This window comes from Monopterus albus, unplaced genomic scaffold, assembly GCF_001952655.1.
Source record: "Monopterus albus unplaced genomic scaffold, M_albus_1.0 scaffold3.1, whole genome shotgun sequence".
In the NCBI taxonomy this organism is placed as follows: domain Eukaryota; kingdom Metazoa; phylum Chordata; class Actinopteri; order Synbranchiformes; family Synbranchidae; genus Monopterus; species Monopterus albus.
In genome coordinates, this window is record NW_018127883.1 from 4,680,879 (window position 1) to 4,701,213 (window position 20,335).

At 38.7% G+C, this 20,335-nt stretch overlaps 1 protein-coding gene across 3 annotated transcripts in view; it reads right to left on the reverse strand.

Annotated features, from left to right (window-relative positions):
* Positions 1 to 165: 165 nt before the first annotated feature.
* Positions 166 to 20,335, reverse strand: part of LOC109959399 (CSC1-like protein 2) — a 22,915-nt gene continuing 2,745 nt past the window's right edge. The window contains exons 2-24 of one of the 3 annotated variants that reach the window (XM_020598723.1): positions 13,930 to 14,154; positions 13,598 to 13,677; positions 12,277 to 12,318; positions 10,699 to 10,789; positions 10,545 to 10,582; positions 10,290 to 10,432; positions 9,626 to 9,677; positions 9,408 to 9,516; positions 9,238 to 9,308; positions 8,786 to 8,866; positions 8,501 to 8,624; positions 7,576 to 7,709; positions 7,316 to 7,453; positions 6,976 to 7,129; positions 6,647 to 6,753; positions 6,425 to 6,511; positions 6,244 to 6,309; positions 5,930 to 6,092; positions 4,797 to 4,902; positions 4,460 to 4,627; positions 4,220 to 4,335; positions 4,032 to 4,103; positions 166 to 3,194 (exon numbers count right to left, since the gene is read on the reverse strand). In XM_020598723.1, the coding sequence (XP_020454379.1) occupies positions 3,015 to 3,194; positions 4,032 to 4,103; positions 4,220 to 4,335; positions 4,460 to 4,627; positions 4,797 to 4,902; positions 5,930 to 6,092; positions 6,244 to 6,309; positions 6,425 to 6,511; positions 6,647 to 6,753; positions 6,976 to 7,129; positions 7,316 to 7,453; positions 7,576 to 7,709; positions 8,501 to 8,624; positions 8,786 to 8,866; positions 9,238 to 9,308; positions 9,408 to 9,516; positions 9,626 to 9,677; positions 10,290 to 10,432; positions 10,545 to 10,582; positions 10,699 to 10,789; positions 12,277 to 12,318; positions 13,598 to 13,677; positions 13,930 to 14,130 (2,523 nt within the window). In that variant the 5' untranslated portion in view covers positions 14,131 to 14,154 and the 3' untranslated portion in view covers positions 166 to 3,014. Of the gene's footprint in view, positions 3,195 to 4,031; positions 4,104 to 4,219; positions 4,336 to 4,459; positions 4,628 to 4,796; positions 4,903 to 5,929; positions 6,093 to 6,243; positions 6,310 to 6,424; positions 6,512 to 6,646; positions 6,754 to 6,975; positions 7,130 to 7,315; positions 7,454 to 7,575; positions 7,710 to 8,500; positions 8,625 to 8,785; positions 8,867 to 9,237; positions 9,309 to 9,407; positions 9,517 to 9,625; positions 9,678 to 10,289; positions 10,433 to 10,544; positions 10,583 to 10,698; positions 10,790 to 12,276; positions 12,322 to 13,597; positions 13,678 to 13,929; positions 14,155 to 20,335 lie in introns of all 3 variants that reach the window. The other 2 variants (XM_020598714.1, XM_020598732.1) reach the window with 2 other exon arrangements.

Here is a 20,335-nt window from a genome sequence, read left to right on the forward strand (position 1 = left end):
GTAACATAATGCACTCCACAAAAGGAAGTTAATATGCTGCTGAAACAGGAAAAATAAACAAATTGTGAATGAGTCTGAAACTAGAAAATGTTATAGCTGATGTCCCTGTGTGAAGTTTGATTGGCAGAGACAAGTCACAGTTTGAATAGACAATACTGTACGTTTATTGTACAGATAGCCCTTTGGGAAGAATGATAAAGAGTGTAATACTGAGACTTGCTATTTTTACTCTTCCAGCTTAGAAAAAAAGTAAAACAATACAAAGGTACCACACACAGACACACATAAACAAACAACTCTGATTGTGTAGTTTTGAGACGAAGACATTTTACTACCCATTCTGAATACAATGCAGAAACAGGCTGAGAACTTCTGTTTGTTTATAAAAACTATCCACTCATTTCCATTGAGTCCGGCTATCTACTGTATGCAGATTTTATGAAGACAGTCTAAAATAAAATAATTCATCATCATGTGACTCTTAGACTTGGAATTAGCAAAAGGCTTCTGGGACTCATTGCAACCATCAGACTGTCAAATGTGGGTGTGAACTCAGAAATGACAGATCTAGACACTGCCAAGTGTTGTTACAGTGTAAAACTTTCCATTTCCAGTTAGCTAGTGAACCATCCTTCTGATGCTGTTTAAATACAGCAATCACACTATTAATTTACCCACTTTTATCTCACCAAGAGTTGTGGGGATAACCTACATTCAGCATTTAAGAACAGAAGTGGTTAGAAAAGATGAGAAATTTATGCATCTCCCTCAGAGCTGGGCAGTATAGCTTGTGTTATTTGGACAGGACACATTCAGATATTTCAAGACATCTCAGAGGTATAAAATGAAGTATAAAAAATAAAATCACCTCATCATGAAGAGAAGGGCACCAGACTCAGTGGTGTCAAACAATTATCTTGTTAGTACCATAATAATATGTGGTGCTAAAAAAAAAGAAAGAAAAAAAAACATGGAGAAATTATGAAAACACTTTAGGTTCACCACTGTTGTCATCACTGCCACAGGAGGCGTACCTTCTTTGTCAATCATATAAGTGAAAGTGAGATTAGTGCACATGTGCCACAGTGGCTCGCTGAGCAACTGGATAATAAACCACTTTCTTTTATGGTTCAATAACAACTGGCCCACAGTGACAGAATGTAGTATCTGTCTGCAGCACTTTGCCTTGCATTACTAACAATTTTTATTAATTTTTTTATATATATTTGATGGGGCAGCTCAGTGTTGTCTTGACTTAGGAAGAAACAAGAAGCTTGATCAATCCTGGCTGTAACTGTGTGGGTACTGCATCTGAAATTTTGTAGTGTTCATTTTGTTAAGGTGCATCTTTTAGTCTGATACAAGAAAAGCTGCTTCATGTGGCTGAGGCAGAACAGGAATATGTTGATTATGAAACATGCAGATTATATTAGGTGTGGAGCTGTAGTTCATATTACTATTGCTCCGATGGAGGCCTGATGAGGCTCAGAACTGGATCTGCAAAGGGAATGTACAGCTTTGGGGGATTACAACTCAGTAAGCATCATAATAGTCTGAATATAACTATGATGAATTGTAAATTTATTTATAGATTTATAAATTGTCTGGGCCTCATCCACTGGTGTAACTGCTGAATGCTCTTGTGCATTCTAGCCCAAGATTTAATATCTTATCACTAAAATTTCGCTTTTTGAGTAAGACAATCCACAAGTCAGCACTGAGTACAAGCAAATGGGGAACTAACAATGCTCTGACCACCGGAATATACAATATGCTACGTAGCTGATGTGGTGTCTACATAAAAGTTAACACTGAAGAAGACCTGACAGAGGGCTGAGTTATAGATACCTCATTGGTAAAATTATCAGTAGCCATCTACACTGAATTTCAAAATCTCTACATAAAGATGTAAACATATGGGCAAAAAGATACAAGTTAAAACAAAAGATGAAGAGAACTAGTCACAAAAGGTATCATCTGAAACTGACCCAGAAACACCCAAAAAAGGTCTTTCCTTCCATTCTCTGAGCAACACAAAAGGATCAACAGGCTTTTGGGCCTCAGTCCTCCTACAGCAGTTGTGCCAGTATTGTCCCGAGGCAGCATCAGTAGCAGCAGTCCAACAGCAGTCCCAGCAAAGGCTCAGAGATGGAATGCCAAAAAGATCATTATCAGTGTAGTGTTGCCAAGGTATGAATTAATCTTCTCCCCCAATAAAGAGATGTATCATGTTTGATAGCATTTAAAACTCAGTGCCAACAAATATATGTCAAAAAAGAAAGCCTATTTTACAAATCCAGAGTTTTGTAGCTGTACAGTGTCAAACCATCCAGGAGTGTTACTACCAATGATTTTTCTTTTTTTTTTTTGGTTTTAAAGCTTTCATAGAATTGGAAGAACTATTTTGAGGGTATCATATCTGCCCACAACAAGCGATTGCTTTCCTTTTACATAAGCTGCTTATTTAGGGGGTGCATGTAATATACACAATTAGCAATACTGGCAAAAGATTATGGGAAAATCTGTCCATCCTTTGAAATTGAAGGCATGCTGTGCTACAGTACCTTGGTGAAACTTGAGCTTATAGGACAAGTCCTCTCTTTGAAGTGTAATAGTGTTAAGGAAACAGACAGAAAATGACTCCCCTTACAAGACAAGGCAAAACATTCTTGTGTGCATTAGTGTCTTTCTGAAAAGGGTCCATGTGCAGTGTTAATGGTGCACCTCAGCTACTTCAGGGCAGAAGGATGTTGCTGCCCTTGCATTGTCAGAGTAGATTTCCTTATGCAGGTACACTGAAGATGTAGCTGGGTGAGACCCAGTCAAGGAAATTCAAGAGACCTTGAGTGACAATCCATTTAAATCCTTAGTAGACAGTGTGCTTATGTTAGTATAGTCCCTCGATGGAGGCTGAGATGCTTTGGAGAACTGTTGGTTCAGTTCCTAGTTTAATTTCTATATCCAGTGCACCCCTCGTGTTTAACTTAGGGAGCTGTTTTCTGTTCCGGGCAGGGTCAGTGTCGCACTTCATTATCAATGAGCCTGTCCTCACCTGACTGGAAGTCCTCGTTCAGGCTATTTTCAACATTGATTATTTCCTCGTCTTGCAAGGACCCCTGGCCATCGTCCTCACCACTGCCCGAACCAGCTTCCTCTGAATTTGCGTCTTGAAGTACCTGAGCAATGTACATTTGCTGCAGGGAAGGAATTGAAAAAGAATGTTAAAGTCCAGATGCTAGTTTATGATTCAGATCAAGTTCTCCTTACAATAAGGTTGTTTCTAGGGTTCAAACATGTCCTGCGCTATTGTAGTTTGTTGTCCAGCTACCGAGAGTAAGCTGGGCATCAAACTGGGTGCTGCTGATCACTGCTTTCAATATAATGTTATACAAGATGCTGATAACATTCTCTGTTTGTACAATGGAAACACTAATGAGATGTAAATGAATTCTAGATCTGATCTAAACATACGTTATGCAGTACATGTGATTTTTAATTTAAAAAACAAAACAAAACATTAACACACATACGATCACACACAGCCGACTGATCTCTTTATGAACCTGACAGCTACACTTAAAAGAGCAGATAGGGGCCTTCAATGAACACTGAAGAATAGTTTGCCTGAGAGCCAGTTTGTCAAGCTAAAATGAAAATGTACAAATAATTAGATTTTAGATCTAAATAACAGCAAACCAAAAGCATAAATCTCTTTGCTACATCCTTATTTTTATTTTCTAATCTTTATTATTACTAGTCTGTATTAGGAGCAGGGGAAAAAAAGATTTACATTAGAACTGCGATTCTTCTATGATTCTAAATCAATTCACAAATGCAAAAAAATCTATTTTTGTCACATTGTTGACGGAATGAAAAAGGTGGAACCTAACCGCAAAGCCAGTGATGCACATGGACAGCAGCCAGAGTGTAACCTGTCTTTCTTTTATTCAGCTTTAAATGTATGTTCAGCCTCTACATTTACATGCTGACACACACACATTGATACTAAATAAACATGACTGAATACATACCGCTGCTTTATTGACGGCAGAAGGGCTGAATGGACGGCCATTCTCCGTGCCATCCACATCCTGGGTGTCAATCTGGGACAGAAAATACATTTACCATAAGCAGCTGAATTTAACACTGCACTGAAATATTGGCATGGAGAGTTAGACTTAGGTAATATGCAAAAAAAAGTAATTAACTATCTTGTTACCTTGTAGTTGTGAGCACTGAGATACTTAAAATGTCCGAAGCAGACATGAGAGAGGCAGATAATGATTGTGATGATCAAAACTACGAACGTGAACACGGATGTTGCAGCTGAATACCCTGGGGCAAGAAAGAGGAGGGACATTTGTTTATCACGATTAAGACCAAAGTGGCAGATGGACTGCAAGTAAATTTGGGAATGTGTTAGGACATTAGCGGCTTATAGGTGGAGCCCACTTTTTACCCGAGCGAACAGTGGAGAAGAACAGAAGCCAGAAGAGACAGAGAATAGGAGCAGCCACTACTTGGTTGACAGCTCCAGAATGGATCTTCTTGTCCAGTTTGGATGGCAGATAGGCATAGTACATGTTGTACCTGTCTGCTAGGTGTTTCAGTAGCATGTACATCAGCCCTGCAGAGAAGGGAGACAAGACCATTGGTGTAACTAATCAAATTATGCTTGATGATAAGCATCTGTATAAAGAACAGAACCGCTGTATGTTTTTCCATCATTTCATCAGCATGATATCTTGATGTGAAAGAGCAGTAACCCAGCGGGGGTAATAAACAGCAGAGCTCACCAAATGGGACGATGATTGGACAGGTGATGCTGTAGGTCATGACCACAGTGAAGACACACATCATCCAGGCATATGCTGCCCCAAACTGGAACTCATAAGCTTGATGCTATGAAGACATAATGACATCCATTTTCATACTGATATAAAGTGTATTCTTTCTCTGATTACTTGTTTACCTACAAAAAGTAAAAGTCAAAAATATTGTCAAAGACTTGCCACATGTCAGTACCCAAAGTGTTATCTTCAAAAAGCTTTTTTAAATTTATTTATTTTATATAGTCACATGCAGACTGGGTGGCCACATTATGCAGATTGTGTTATTTGATACCAAATAGCACACACTGGACACATAGCACAGATTTAAGACTAGTCAAGGCACAGTGGCAGTGGAGAGTTGCACCACCAGGAGGCAGAGAAGAGAAGCAAATTTTCATATCTGAGATGTGACAGCTGGAAAATACTTAGCATTTTGAGTTAATCAATTACTTAAACCATTAATCAAGCATAAAAATAACATACTTACTAGTCAGTTATTATCACATCATCATTAAATCACTTCAAGTGCTATTCCACCCGACCAAGATATACTTAAAGGCATAAAAATCTTTCCAACTGAAAATTATAGCAGATATAACCATACCCCTTGTCGCATGGCATTAAACACTTGTTCTTCTTTTCACACTTAATACTTCACTTGTTCATGTGCACATAATATCCTGTCCACTGGCTACTCAAACAATTTATTCCCCATTCAGTTTCATAACAGATGCTTATGTAAGACATCAATTACAGTATACCCAGTTCAATGAATTCAATTTGCCACAGGTGGACCCCAGTCAAGTTCTAGACACACCACAACACCACAACCACAGTTTGGAGTACCACAGCAAAGGGTCTAAAGATTTTTTTTAAACAATACACTTTCATTTTTTATTTTTAGTAAGGCTGCAAAAAATTCTAAAAACATGTTTTACTTTGTCATCAACCATGGATTGATGTGCAAAAATTATATTTTAAACTAAATATACAATAAACCTACAACAAAGCATGCAAGAATTGGAGGGCCTGGATAGTTTCTGAAGCTAATGTAATTCATAAATAATTTCATCTTAGTAAGTGGGGGGGGGACTAACCCGCTTGACGTTCTTCCGCTCAGCTGCAGAGCGAGCCAGGCAGAGTCGGATCATGTACATGAGTAGACCAGGGATCCTCAGTAGATCCATGGCATTACCAATGAATGCAGATGCAATGACGTAGTTCACAAAGAAGGCGCCATTGTCAGGAAGGAAAACACACCTGAGGAGCAAAGACAAAGGTGAAAATGATTTACTACAGAAGCAAACCTAGTTGGTGTGTATATCTTTACAGAACAAAACATTTCATCTTGTCCAGCATTGCTCTGAGTGCTAGAGTTGCACTGAAATGCCCACAAAATTATGCTACTTACTCAAATCTCACTTTAACATCGTCCAAAAACCTTTTGTCAAAAAGCCAGCGGAAGAAAACGTCCAAACTGCAGAGGTATAAGATAAAAATCAAATCTGCTAAAATATTTAGGCTTCCAAAATGAATTAATGCATAGCTTAATATTTCATTGATGGCATGGTGGAAACCAAAACATGTTATACCTGCTGAGTCCTAAGGAAGGCAGCAGCAGGACCATGAAGATTAAGAAGGTGTAGCATTTGTGCATTGTGGTCCTGTTCTCTCCTGACCTGTGCAGCCAAAAGAGATATTTACACATATTTAAAACTAGCAAAACACAAAAACAATCTAAACCTCAAATGGGAATAAGGACAACATGACTCTGAATATCCTGAACTACTGACTGCAAACAGTGTAAACCATACCGGGTCCAGTGGGCTTCAAAGAAGGCAGAGTAGTAGACAATGGTAGGAAGTAAGGCGGAGAAGGACCACAGCAGAAGGGTGGGGAAGAACTGGGTGATGATTGGACTCTGGAGGACAGATCAGAAAAATGGGGACATGTTTCAAGAAACTGAGTGGTGAATTCCTGTGCCTCTGCAACAGCATTCAGACTTGAGACAGCTGAACATAAACAAGTTATTTTTCTTCTCCTTCAGTCTCTCATTTAATGTCTACTCAGCAAGGTGAACTGACCACAAATAAGTCCTAAATGAAATCAAACAGAGGGCAGCTTAAACAGTTTGAATGCTCACATTTAGGTTATCCACTGGTCTGGTAACATTGAACTTGTCCATGGTGGTGATGATGATGGCCGGGGTGGTGAGGAAGAAGAGGAGGAGGAAGAGGACACAGTTGATGATAAAGCAGCGCAGCCACCAGGAGAATCCTCCCACTGACAGATGCTCCCTGTGGAATAAAGTTTATGTCGCAGTTAGCTTGATGCTGAATGGCGACCTGCAGTTGTGGACACAGCTGGTCAGTAAACAGATACTGCTGCTCTAAAACTGATTTATCATCTGGTGTGAGAAAGTCCCTTGAAAGTGAACTGCTAACTATTTCTCGGTGTGATATTAACAGAACATATGTTCTTACCAGTAGACATTTTGTGGATCAGGGGCGTAGCTGACAGTCCAGTAGTGTGTGTGAAGCTTGTTGCTGAACTGAGAGCTCTTGGGCTCTCGGCGACAGTTGCAGCCCTGACACTTGCAAGCATTAAAGTCCTTCAAAATTCTGGGGGCAAACATCCACCCAGACGAATAACAGATATTAAAGTGGGTCAAGAGCCATGTAATATGTCAACTCAAATTCACAAATACACAGTCACTTATTTTACCACATGTATATGTACTTACATGGCAGTCATGGACTCATTCTGGAAGGTGACAAAGGCCATTCCTAAGGGTTTCTTGTTGACCCTCTCTCTCTCCTTATTGTAGTCATCTTTCAATTGTGCTTCCAGTTTGGTGTAGTAGCTCACTGCCTCTTCCTGTGAAGAACAGAACTTTTATTTTTTAATACAACTCTGAGCCAAATAGTCATTACCTTAATTTACAGTAATAGCATCAGTCCATACACAGGGTTAAATACACTGACCGGCCACTTTATTAGGTACACCTGTACATTCATATGCAATTCAATGCAGTACTTCCACCTTAACATTTGGGTTTATGAAGCTGAAAATATTTCAGTTTTGGGTGAAATTGTCATAAATGTATAAATTCAATTATATGTTCATTATTGAGGTCATAATTAAAGGTGGTGTTGTACTGGACCACATTATATTTAGAGGTGTCTATATTTTTGTCCTCCCCAGGTACATACATGAAAGGGTTGGAATATTAGGAACACCTCTGAATTTAACCAAACTATAATTTGTGTTTGGTAACAATTTAAGATATTACAACCACTGAACACAGAAACCAACACTACCGTCAGTACATTTTACATCTGTAATACTGGAAACCTTCTGGAATTACTTACCAACTGTCTAGCAATTAAATAATACGAGCAAATATCAGTTTCATTGGTTGGCACACAATATCAAAGCATGAATACAATGAATAGAAAACCACAAGTTAGATACTGTGACATAGCAACAGGCTAAACCTGTAATTATAGGCTCTACATTGTTTGTTTTTCCCTGCTTGGCTATGCTTCTCCACATGACAAGCATCAGAGCAGTTTTCCCTCATCTTCCCCTCAAAAATGCTGTTTAGTATCAGCTGGTAAGACGATTTACGAGCGAGTCATTTTTGAAATAAAACATTTCAGTCTGACCTGCTCACAGCCTTTGATGATGCAACAGCAAAGGTGCCCACAAGGCTTTGGGTTGATCATGGTGCTAACATGCCCTCTGGCCTGAAAGTCCATGAAGAACTTCTTGCTGCGCTCTGCCTTTTTCCTGTATACAACACATCAGCTGTGTCAGACTGAAAAAGGATTATTTTACTAAAACAAGACCAGGTCCTGGAGACAATGAAACACTTCCTGATATGTTCCAAAATATTATGAAATGGCAAATATACACACACATCAGGTGTATATAGTTAAAAACACTTTTACCTTTCAGAGTTAAGATACATCAGCTTGGCCACATTGTAACAGATACGAGCTTCCAGCACAACACAGTTTTCATATGCAAGCCTATAAAAGAAGATCAGGGAGTCAGAAAGTATAAGATGGTATGCACTTTATAAAGCAGAGGAAAAGCAAAGATTAGATTTTGGTTAACACTATTTTGTTGAGTCAAACACCCCCTACTCAGTCCTGACACAAGACTGGTATAATCCTGCTTATCTGGTTTCTATTATGGACACCCACATACAGTATATAGATGTCATTGTTTGATCCCCACCATAGGCACCAGGACAAGACAGCTGCTTTTAAAAAGAAAAAGCATGGTTCTCATACTCCTTGATACAGTTCTGGCACAAGCTTACTGCCACGACATAATATTATTTTCATTTAAGCACTGAGCTAGGACATTGGTGAGAAGGATCCTGAGGAGTGCTTACTCAAAGTGTTGCTTTATCTCATTTTCCTCTGCGTATTTAGAGATTCCATTCACAAATAAAGTGCGTTTTACCTGCATGGAAATGAGAATAGAAATGCCATTACCAAAAACATTCAGACCTGTGTGTGAAAAGAGTGTGGATAAAATTATCACTGTCTGAAAGCCACCCACTAGATCATCCTCCTTATAGTGCATCCTGGAGGTGTGCCGTCTCATGCTATACACCGTCAGTAACAGGTAGAAAAATGCAAAGGTGGTGTGCAGCCACAGTAGTGTATTACTGGGGAAATAAATGATTAAAAGGATTTAATGGCAGCATTGGAAAGACTCAAGATAAAGCGTCAAAGTACAGTATATGCTAAACAAAGTGAAGGCATAAGTATACTCACTCGGCATCCAAATTTGCTATAGTGGTTCGACCAAAACTATAGGCATTGTTTTCTGAAAAAATAAAAGCACCAACAAGCATCAATGATTAGGTGACTGTTAGTGTAGCCGATAAATAACCCTAACACTGAGCATAAATGACTGAATTAGGGCTGCAAAAACTAATCAAAATCTATGATAAATATAGTTGGCAACAAATTTAATTATCAATTAGTTGAGTCTAGTCATGCAGCTGTGTGAGACAGCTGAGTCAGCGACTGGGTGACTACATCAGTGAGGCATATCAAAACATCTGAGAAACAGTGGGATAGTATTGAGCATGGTTACAGCAGAGCAAAGCAAAGGACCAGCTATTGTGCACTTTGTAAAAAACTCTATTCTTTAACAAAGAATATATTTTTTGTTTAATAATGCACAGCATCTGATTAATATTTAAAAAAATATTTTTACAGTTAATAATTAAAATAATTGTTAGTTGCAGCCCCAGACTAAATAAATCTAGTATCAAAATCCAAGCGCAATTCTTAAGAAAAAAAAAATCATCAAAAAGAAATAACACATACCAGAAAAACCAAACATACTGGTGAGAAGGTAGCATTAAAAAAAAAAAAGTATTATTCTCTAAATTTCCAAGAATCTTCTGGCATTAAATTCAAATCAACTCACCAAGTAGGTTTCCCGAGAAATTAACAGGCAAGATTATGCCCACAGAGAGCACTCCCACCACTACCAGCAGTCCAATGATGTGGCGCTGAAAGGACAAGTAATGCACTGCATCCTCACCACATTTCTCCCTGACCTCTTCATCCCTACAGAGACAACACATCGACAAAGTCAACTACCTAAAAGCAATTCAAAACAGAGACCAATCCAATCCAATTTAATCAGCATCACTGTCTTATCTCCAATAGGCTGACTCACTTGATGCGGAAGATGGCGGTTAGCCAGGAGCAGAAACCCTAAGAAAGCAGACAGCAAAGAACTGGTATTTTACCAGCTTTCACATAAAACACACAGTATGTTCTGCATTAAAGGACAACATAATTTATCCTGTAAGAATAATTGGCAGACTTACCGTGTCTCTCTGATCCATGTCCACAGAGCTAGAAACTGAGGTGAGGCGTTCATAGTGTGCGGGTGTCTCAGGTGTCATGCCAGAGGATATACTGTATGCACAGAGCACAGAACACAGTATTTGCACGCTATTTATACAACAACCATAAGGGCATGGTAGCACACTGTGTGTCGGGAAAGTGGCAATACCATCAAGTATAGGAAAGTTGACCACACAAAACCCACACACCCTGAAATGGACTGAAGAGACTCACCCCTCTTTACCCTGTGTGGGCTGAACCCACAATTTGGGCTGGGAAACCTGTCAACAACAGGAGCAGTCTCTACAGCCACATTTCACAAAATGTTAAGAGGACAGAGCCTACTTTACACAAGTTGAGTACACCATCGTTAGAGGAAAGTTAGAAGGAAAACAGCTTTAAAAATGCCCTTTACTAAATAATAAATCTGTGTTTCTTTTTTTATTAACTTAAGGTGCTCCTGCTGTCCTTCTTTATTAAAACAAAGTAGGCAAGCCTAAACATGCACAAAAACCTGGCATGACTAGTCATAGAACTGAATGACTAAACTGTTTAACTACAAAACCAAAAATATAATGCAGCAGTCCTTCTATAAAATACTTTTCCAACAGCTGGAGCTTCTGGAAAAAAAAAATTATTCTCACAGTGGAACATCAGTGATTTTGTACTCTCTAGGCAGGTTTTACTTTTCCTGGTGGTTGTGTTGACCTGTGTTTGGGTTCTGTACTACTCGACCAGTTGAACCACTGGGGGCAGTAGAGAGCAAACTGCTGTTGGCACAGCAGAACAGGGAGAAGATGCAAAATACACTCAGAAAACAGTCATACTAGTAAAATAACCTTGCATAAAAAACTGGTAGATACCATCAACTATTCAACAGCATTACTGAGGTTTTTTTCCTCATAATATCACAAAATTACAAATATCGTTACAATCCTACTATATACTAATTTGATTGCTCTCCCCAGGGTGGTCATATCGGTTTAATATACAGTATATAAGAACTGGAAAATATGGAAACTCGGACTCTACTGGTCTTTGTTGATACTGTAATGGTGATGATCAGATCACATTTCATGACCAATTTATGCAGAAAACCAAGAAAATGCAAACAGTCCCATTACTTTTTTCTTGCGACTGTAAGAGTGAACCATGTTAGAGCCTGTCTATGAACAAACACGGATGGAGGAAGCTTTCCCTCTACCTGCAAGTATCCTGTGTGCGTCACTCATGCAGTGACTCACATAGAAGTCTGTGCTTCATAAAGAGGTCAATACGCAGATGAGCACACACAGATCTGATTAGGACTGTGAGAGAGAGGACAGGAACATCCCACAGCAGAAATACAAGAGTGACAAGGAGAGGGAGAATAATTACAAGCATAGCTCTTGGTAATGCCTGGAGGAAAAAAGAAAAACTAAACTTCAAGAGTGAAAAACAGGCAGAAACCCACAGCACCTGGGTAGAATGGAAAAGAGTTATGAGTTTGGTTAACTACAGAGAAGGGAAAGAAGAGAAGACAAAAAGCAGTGAGACTGTGAAACAGAAAGAAAACATACTATTCCTGATCATCCAGGCGACTGTACCACTGATCCATTCTTCTGCTAAAAAAAAGAAACAAAGCCATTCAGCTTAGTTTAGTGGAAATGGCCCTGCTGACCAGTAAGGATGCTGGTTCAGTGAAAATCTGAGGAAGCATATTACACCACAGGCATACCAATGAAGGTTTCCCTTCATTCTGGTACATTATTTAGCCACATAAATGCACGTTTGTCTTATGGAATAACAATCCTTTCATTCATTTGAGTTGAGAGTCGTGGCTTATGTAATTAGAACAACAGATACATCAAATGTATACTTCATTTCTATAACTAGCAAGCGTCAGAGCAAGTTAACATTTCACTTTTCAGAATTGACAAGAACAGAGACAGACAATGATCTCAAGGCAGCACAGCTGAAAATCACAGGGTCATGAGACAATAAACTACATTTCCTGTTATAAAAATGTCCTGTGCTTGCACCCCCCTCCCATCCTCCCACCATGCTACAGCCCCATTCTCTGCTCACACGCAGCTGCAAAAATAGTGCAGCTCTAACATCACACAAACACAGCAAGGGCATATAGGTGATAGAGCATTGTGTCATGCACTTTCCAGGGTTCACAGTTAAAAGAAGTCTACAGTGATGTGATCTCCCTCCCTCCCAGACAGGATCAGTGCTTTTGTTTCACCACATAGTGTGCCAGTTTAATTAGAAGGAGCAGTGGAATCAGCCCTTATTTGATCAGTGAGCAGACATCAGTCTCAAACATTCCCAATATATCAGGCAGGATATAATCATATAATAGTTCGGAACTAGAGTCCATGGGTTCAGATGCAGACAGTGGCTTTAAAGTGGTCTGGGAATGGGTCTAAAGGTGTATTTAAATTAATAATCAATCATTTGCTTTTTCTTCCTCCATTTCTAGATTATTCCAACAGCAGTCTGGTCTTTCTATCTCAAATTGAACAAATGAAATAACAATTGACAAAGCATGACAGTTTCACAGTGCTTTACTGCCATTAACAGGAAAACTGCTGATGCCGACTTCCTGTCTGGCGTATCTTCCTTGCGATATATGCTTCTGTTGGAAAACCCTCAAAACAAGAACACAGAATTTCTCAAAGTCAACGAACATCCACCAAGTACCAAATACTGCTAAAATATGTATTTGCCAGACATACCAGTAAGAGCTGCCAGCCACAATAGCTTATTTTTGCTGTGTATTCAGCACTTTTTACATGTGTAGAAACAGTGATGTTAACAAACTTTCACAGCTTTCATGACCCATAACAAGTCAGAAACCATTGGTCCAGTGTGGACCAGTGTGTTCTTAATTACCTGTCAGCATCAGTCACCAGAGCGAGGCGTCCATAGTCCCATGCTAATTTTCTCAAGATGGAGAACACAAACAGCAGGACCTACAAGAAGAAGAAAAACAGCGACAGTCACCTCCATTACCTTTACTGGCATTACAGAAGCCTACTGAACAAAAGTTACAGAATAACTTGAAGGTGCTTTGTAATTAAAAACACATTTCTCTATATTCCCCGTTTTGAAAGTTTGAAGGTCTTGTATTTCATGGTGATTATGATATATTTTTTAACTGGTGCAAAAATGTACTCATCAGCTGTAGTAACTGCATTCTCCATTTCACTGACAACAGGACTCACCAAGAAGCACATAAAGTCAAGGGCAAGGACAGTTGGTACGCCACCAAAAGGCAGGCCCTGGAGCACTGTACTGCGAATTCGAGCCGAGTAACAGTAGTCCTTTGTGTTTGTGCCATTGGACAGCCCTGTCGGGGAGCACTCTGAATCAGAGCATGCTTGAGCCCCCCAGGTGGCCATTATTAAGATCAACACTCGGTACATCACTCACTACAACATGCTGTCAGCCTGTGAAGAAGAGAGAAAAGTGTTATAACACTAAGTATGGTAATTATTTCTATTGCATTCTCTATAATGGCCAAGTGTACCTTCCCCCAGTATAGAGACAGAAAGGGAGAGACATGGAAATGTACAATTTCTGTCCCTTTTTACTGAGTCTGGCATTTCTGTCTTGTCATCAGTCACATTCTGCTGTAGACATTGAATAAGTGCATGAAAGACAAACTTTGTTCCTTTTTTGTGGCCACTATATGGGTCAATGACACATAGTTAACCTTTTTTTTCTAAATTCAATAAATGTAATGGGCTTTGAGAACAGTGAGTCCAATGTTCAGTCTATATTTGGATCAGAGGACCAAAGCAATAAGCTGAAAATAGGACTGAACGATATAAAAAATAAATGATAGGAAAATGACAAACTCTAATAAACTGTCAATAAGGGGGAATTTTGATAGATCACATCACAGAAAGGGAGGCGATTCTAACCTATAGCTTGGTATTAGCATCAAAACATACAGTACCAAAAGTAAAAGCAGTCGTTACACAGAAAGGCACATACTATCACATTCATCTATATTATTGGATTATAATTATTGATGCATCACTGTTTTCAAAGTCAAGTAAACAAACAGCAAGAAATAACATTTTGAATTATATTGTGATAACTATCGTTAGACTGATATGAAAAAATTATGATAAATACATACTTTAAATAAATACATATTTTTCCATATAACCCAGCCCAAGCTGAGAGCCACGAGCTGCTGAAAAGTTGGAGAAACCTTTCACATTACAATGTGTCATTTAACTCTTAAGTAGGGTGTCTAGCCCTGACAAGTCGGAATAATCAAATGTATCCTGTGGTGATGAGCTACACATTGGGTATCTTTATATTCTGTTACTTTACATTCTTCCATCTGGTCTCTGCAGCTGACCTCACAAGCTACATAAAGATTAACGATGGAAAAAAACACTGACAAAGCATGAATTGTTTATGAGGGGTAATAAGTGATATGAGAAATGTACCTCAATAGCATCCTAAGTAAGCCCATATAGTCCTTCCTCCTGCCCTTGCACACAGCACAAATGAGGTCTGATACACTAGTCCTTGTAACACTAAGGTTACACATTCACTGACTCCCTTGGACAAGACAGGACTTAGATGACCATTAGAACACTGTAGCAAATATGAGTGGCAACAAGGCATGTATTGCTTAGATAAAATAATATCCACCAATTCAATACCTGTAGTCAACTAATGACATATCAAAAAAAACCTTTGGAAATAGCCAACATCCTCTACAGATGCACAGCACTTGCAAAACACAAGAGTTTGTACAGTTTTAAGCAAAATATTTGTTTGAGAAGCTGAGACAGAAAACCAGAGCATCTTCATCCTATTAAAAAAAAGACTGCTTGGAGAAGGCACGTAGGTGTTCTGGATAGGTGGGGTGAGTTGCACTGCTCTACGTGTGCCATTCGACCCACCATTACCAGCAGCATTCACAATGCTACTCATCTGCCCCAACACTAACTCATTTATCCGCTCCCGGGAATGCTGTGACATCAGCAGAGAGGGACGCAGCCAGAGCTGAACAATAAACCGATAGAGAGCACAGGGTTCAAATGGACCGGTCTCAACCCAAAGAAGACACAACATACCCCCCCGTGCCTTCAGTAACACTGCTGCACATCCAGGACCCACTGCCACAGGTGAAACTGCTTGAAATTCAACATCAACATCTGAGAAAGGACTTTAGCAGTACATCTCAAACACACTGAAGTTATAGATGTTACTTAGGTAGCGGTAAGCTCGCCTCTTGGGGCTGCAGTCTCGTGTGAATACCAGGAAGTCAAAAGTTTTGTATTTTCTTCATTGACATGGTCCGTCTTTAAAATGTACACAGTGTTTATATAAAAATTTGTCATAATGTCATTTCAACAGAACAACCCAACACTTGAAAATGCAATGCAATAGCCCTGCAATAAATGTCCCCCGTGTATAAATGATTGGCAGAATAGTGCTGAGTCAAGAGCTGAATTACAAGTCGCTTAAGGTGGTATTTATTACAGTATTGCATTACACAGTCATGATATTCTGTTCACAACTTAGTCATGTGAAAAAATTAGAACACCCTTTGAAAGCATGTGTATTTTGTAACATGTTTTAATATATGGTTATTTAATCTCAATTTTAACAATACAGAGAGATTCAAGTAATACAACTAAACAATTAAAACTGAAGAAAAGTCTTTTCGAGATCTTCTGTAAATGTAATTCTACAAAAATGCCTATTCTAACTGAGGAAAAAGATAGCACACCCTAGCCCCTAATAGCTAGTGTTACCTCCTTTGGCTGAAATAACTGCAGTGAGACGGTTCTTGTAGCCATCTACCAGTCTCTGACATCTGTCTGAGGGAATTTTACCCCACCCTTCAATGCAGAATTGTTTCAGCTGTGAGATGTTTGAGGGGTTTCTTGCATGTACAGCCCTTTTCAAGTCACCCCACAGCATCTCAATGGGATTCAGGTCTGGACTTTGACTCGGCCATTCCAGGACTCTCCATTTCTTCTTTTTCAGCCAGTCTTTGGTTGATTTACTAGTATGTTTTGGGTCATTGTCATGTTGCATGGTCCAGTTCCGCTTCAGCTTTAATTTTCTAACCAATGGTCTCACATGTTCTTCAAGCACCTTCTGATACACAGTAGAATTCATGGTGGATTCTATGATGGTGAGCTGACCAGGTCCTGCTGCAGCAAAGCAGCCCCAAACCATGACACTTCCACCTCCATGCTTCACAGTTGGTATGAGGTTCTTTTCCTGGAATGCTGTGTTTGGTTTACGCCAAACATGTCCTCTGCTCTGGTGTCCAAATAATTCAATTTTGGACTCATCTGTCCAAAGAACATTATTCCAGAAGTCCTGGTCTTTGTCAACATTCTCTCTGGCAAATGTCAGTCTGGCCTTGATGTTTCTCTTAGAGAGCAAAGGTTTCCTCCTTGCACACCTCCCATGCAAGTTAAACTTGTGCAGTCTCTTTCTGATTGTAGAGGCATGCACTTCTACATCAACAGTAGCCAGAGCCTGCTGTAGATCTCGACATGACATTTTAGGGTTTTTGGAGACCTCTTTTAGCATCTTGCGGTCTGCTCTTCTCACTCTCACTTCAACAGTCAGGAGCACACCAAACTAAATGTCTGAGGTTCAGATAGGGCAAGCCTCATTCAAAATGCTGAGTAACGATCTACTAATTATGTGCACCTGGTGTGATATACCTGTGTGTGATTTGAGCCATTTTAAGAGGGCATACATGTGAGGGTGTGCTATCTTTTCCTGTTAGAATAGGCATTTTTGTAGAATTACATTTACAGAAGATCTCGAAAAGACTTTTCTTCAGTTTTAATTGTTTAGTTGTATTACTTGAATCTCTTTGTATTGTTAAAATTGAGATTAAATAACCATATATTAAAACATGTTACAAAATACACATGCTTTCAAAGGGTGTCCTAATTTTTTCACATGACTGTATGTCATGCCTTTTATTAGTTTTCCTGGCCAAACGGCCAAATGTTTATAGTGATTTTAGGCAAACTACATTTTATTATCATTTCAATGTTTACAACAATTTCTACAGCACTATTTGAATACAGCATGACTCAGCAGCACAGAAATGCTGTACCACCTTTCCACCTGATGCTGTTTGCTATTGTACCATCAGTCTGGCACACACTCTCTAAATAGAATTAAACATTAAGGGTATGAAGGTGGTGGAGAACAAAACCCTATCTAATTGAAACTCAGTTGTTCCACAGCTTAAACAGGCACAGTATATTGTTTTGCTTCTAGCTGGACAAACTATCAGAACAGAATGTCTAGGAGGACAAATGAAAAGAAAGATGTTTATTACATGCTAATAAGACAGAGCCAAACCTTTTTACTGTACCTCCACCTTAATGCACTGGAGAAATTGACCTCTGAAACTGCACAACACTAATGCTTTACATTCACAATTAGCAACAGCACATATTCATGGCCTTGTGCATTTAAAACTACAATGTTTTCCATTTGTATATTAGTCATGGTTCATTTAGTTTTTAGAAGTTAAATATTGAACAGATTTTGTTCAATACATCTAAACTGTGGGTTATTATGTAAGCAGCTGTCAAGCAACACCAACTTGACATGCTCCACCTTGCTTTCCCACAAAATAAAACTCAATTTATCAAAGGAGGAATGGACACACACACACACACACACACACACACACACACACTTAGATGCCAACAGTAAGGTTAATTACTTACATTCAACTCATTTACACTAGTCTAAAACCTAAATAAAGCCCAGAAACCTTTAACGTAGTAGGTTATTTATGATTATGTGACTGGATAAGTCAAGCCAACAGCTCTCCCGAAAAACCATGGTGCGCTCCCTGCAGAAGGAGTTCCACTTTCATTAACATAACATGTTCACTTGCACTTCCAGTGAATACAAGAACCAAAGAATTTGTGAACAGCCTAAAAAGAGCTGGAAATTACCACATACATTTGCTCAAATGTACTGTAATCAAACTGTACTTGCATGTCAAAGTATTAATACTGTATGTAAAGATAGTTTTGAATCACTTATGCTATGTTCATCTTATGAATTCACAAACTTGCTCTTCATTTTAATATGCAGTATGTGCATTCTGCTTCACAACAGTATCAAGCTTAGCATGAATGCTCAAACAATGCTGATGTCTGATAATGCTGATTGGTACATATTATCCTTGTTGATATTAGCCTGTAAATCATTAACAAGTGCTCAATGCCTGATTTTGGTTATCACAGATTATATTGACATCTGAGTGCGATTTCATAACTGAGTCAAAGGATGTATGTAAAATTAAGACCTCACACAGGAGAGAAGAGAAAAGGAGTTAAATGCTGGAGTTTAAATGACATATCTTCCTCTGCTCATATAGATTCAGGTGTAATTACTCAGTATGTGTTGGTGAAAAATGTTTCTACTGACAGCTCATAAATTCAACACCAAAGTGAGCAAACCAAGACTGACATTAGATGACAATAAAAAATGTTGCTAGATGATAAACGATTATCACACTGAATAGAATACAAGTGCGCATAGCTTTTTGTCTAAAATCATTAGCATGTCTTACTGTTGTATAAATTCAGTGAACTGCCTTTTCTCTGTAAAGGTAATCTTACTATGAAATCGAATTCTGTCTTCAAAAGGACTGAGCTGTATTCCACCCTGTCATCTGATTCTAAAGGAAAGCCTAGGCTGAGATAAATCAAACAGACAACAAACTGCTGCAGCTATTCAGTAGACTTCTTTTGAGTTATACAGTAATAATACTACATAATGTGTGGTTTGCAGTCTGATTAATGTCTGTCTTAGAGCAATGTGAAAAGCTGATTTATCTGTTTCATGGTCATTATAAATACATGACTTAAGCAGTTGGTCAGACTAATCGGGCAACTTTAAGGCTTCACTTTTCATTCAGCTTGTGATAGGTACTCGTCTTTTCTCACATTTACAGACGCAATAACTGAATGATGCCACAAAATGAGCAATATTTAAATATATTCATGAAAATATATGACAGGAACTGTCCTCGTAAGCAGTATAAAAACAAGAGGAATTACAGTAGGAAACCGTGGATGAGTAAGGGATTACAGAATGCATGTAAAAAGAAGAATGCGTTATATAAGGATTTCATAAAGGACAGATCAAAGAAGGCGGAAGAAAAATATAAGTTATATAAGAACAAATTAACTGCGTTATTGAGGATATGTAAGAAACAATATTACTCTAAAGTATTAGAGGATAATAAAAAAATAACATGAAAGGTACTTGGAATATATTAAATAAATTGATTAGAAACAGTACCAGCAGGAGTAACTACCCTCAATATTTTATGGACAATGATACACCGGTCAACAGATTTGAGGATGTAGTTGAGAAGTTTAATAGGTTTTTTGTGAATGTGGGTCCTGGTTTAGCAAGTAGCATTTGTACAGATGTCATTATAAATAACAATACAATTGAAAGGAATATGTGTTCTATGTGTTTCTGAAGCCAATAGTTGAAAAGGAAATTATAAAAATAGTGAACAAATGTGGTAATAAATCATCCAGTGATAGTGATGGTATCAGTATGACAATGGTTAAATGGGCAATTGAG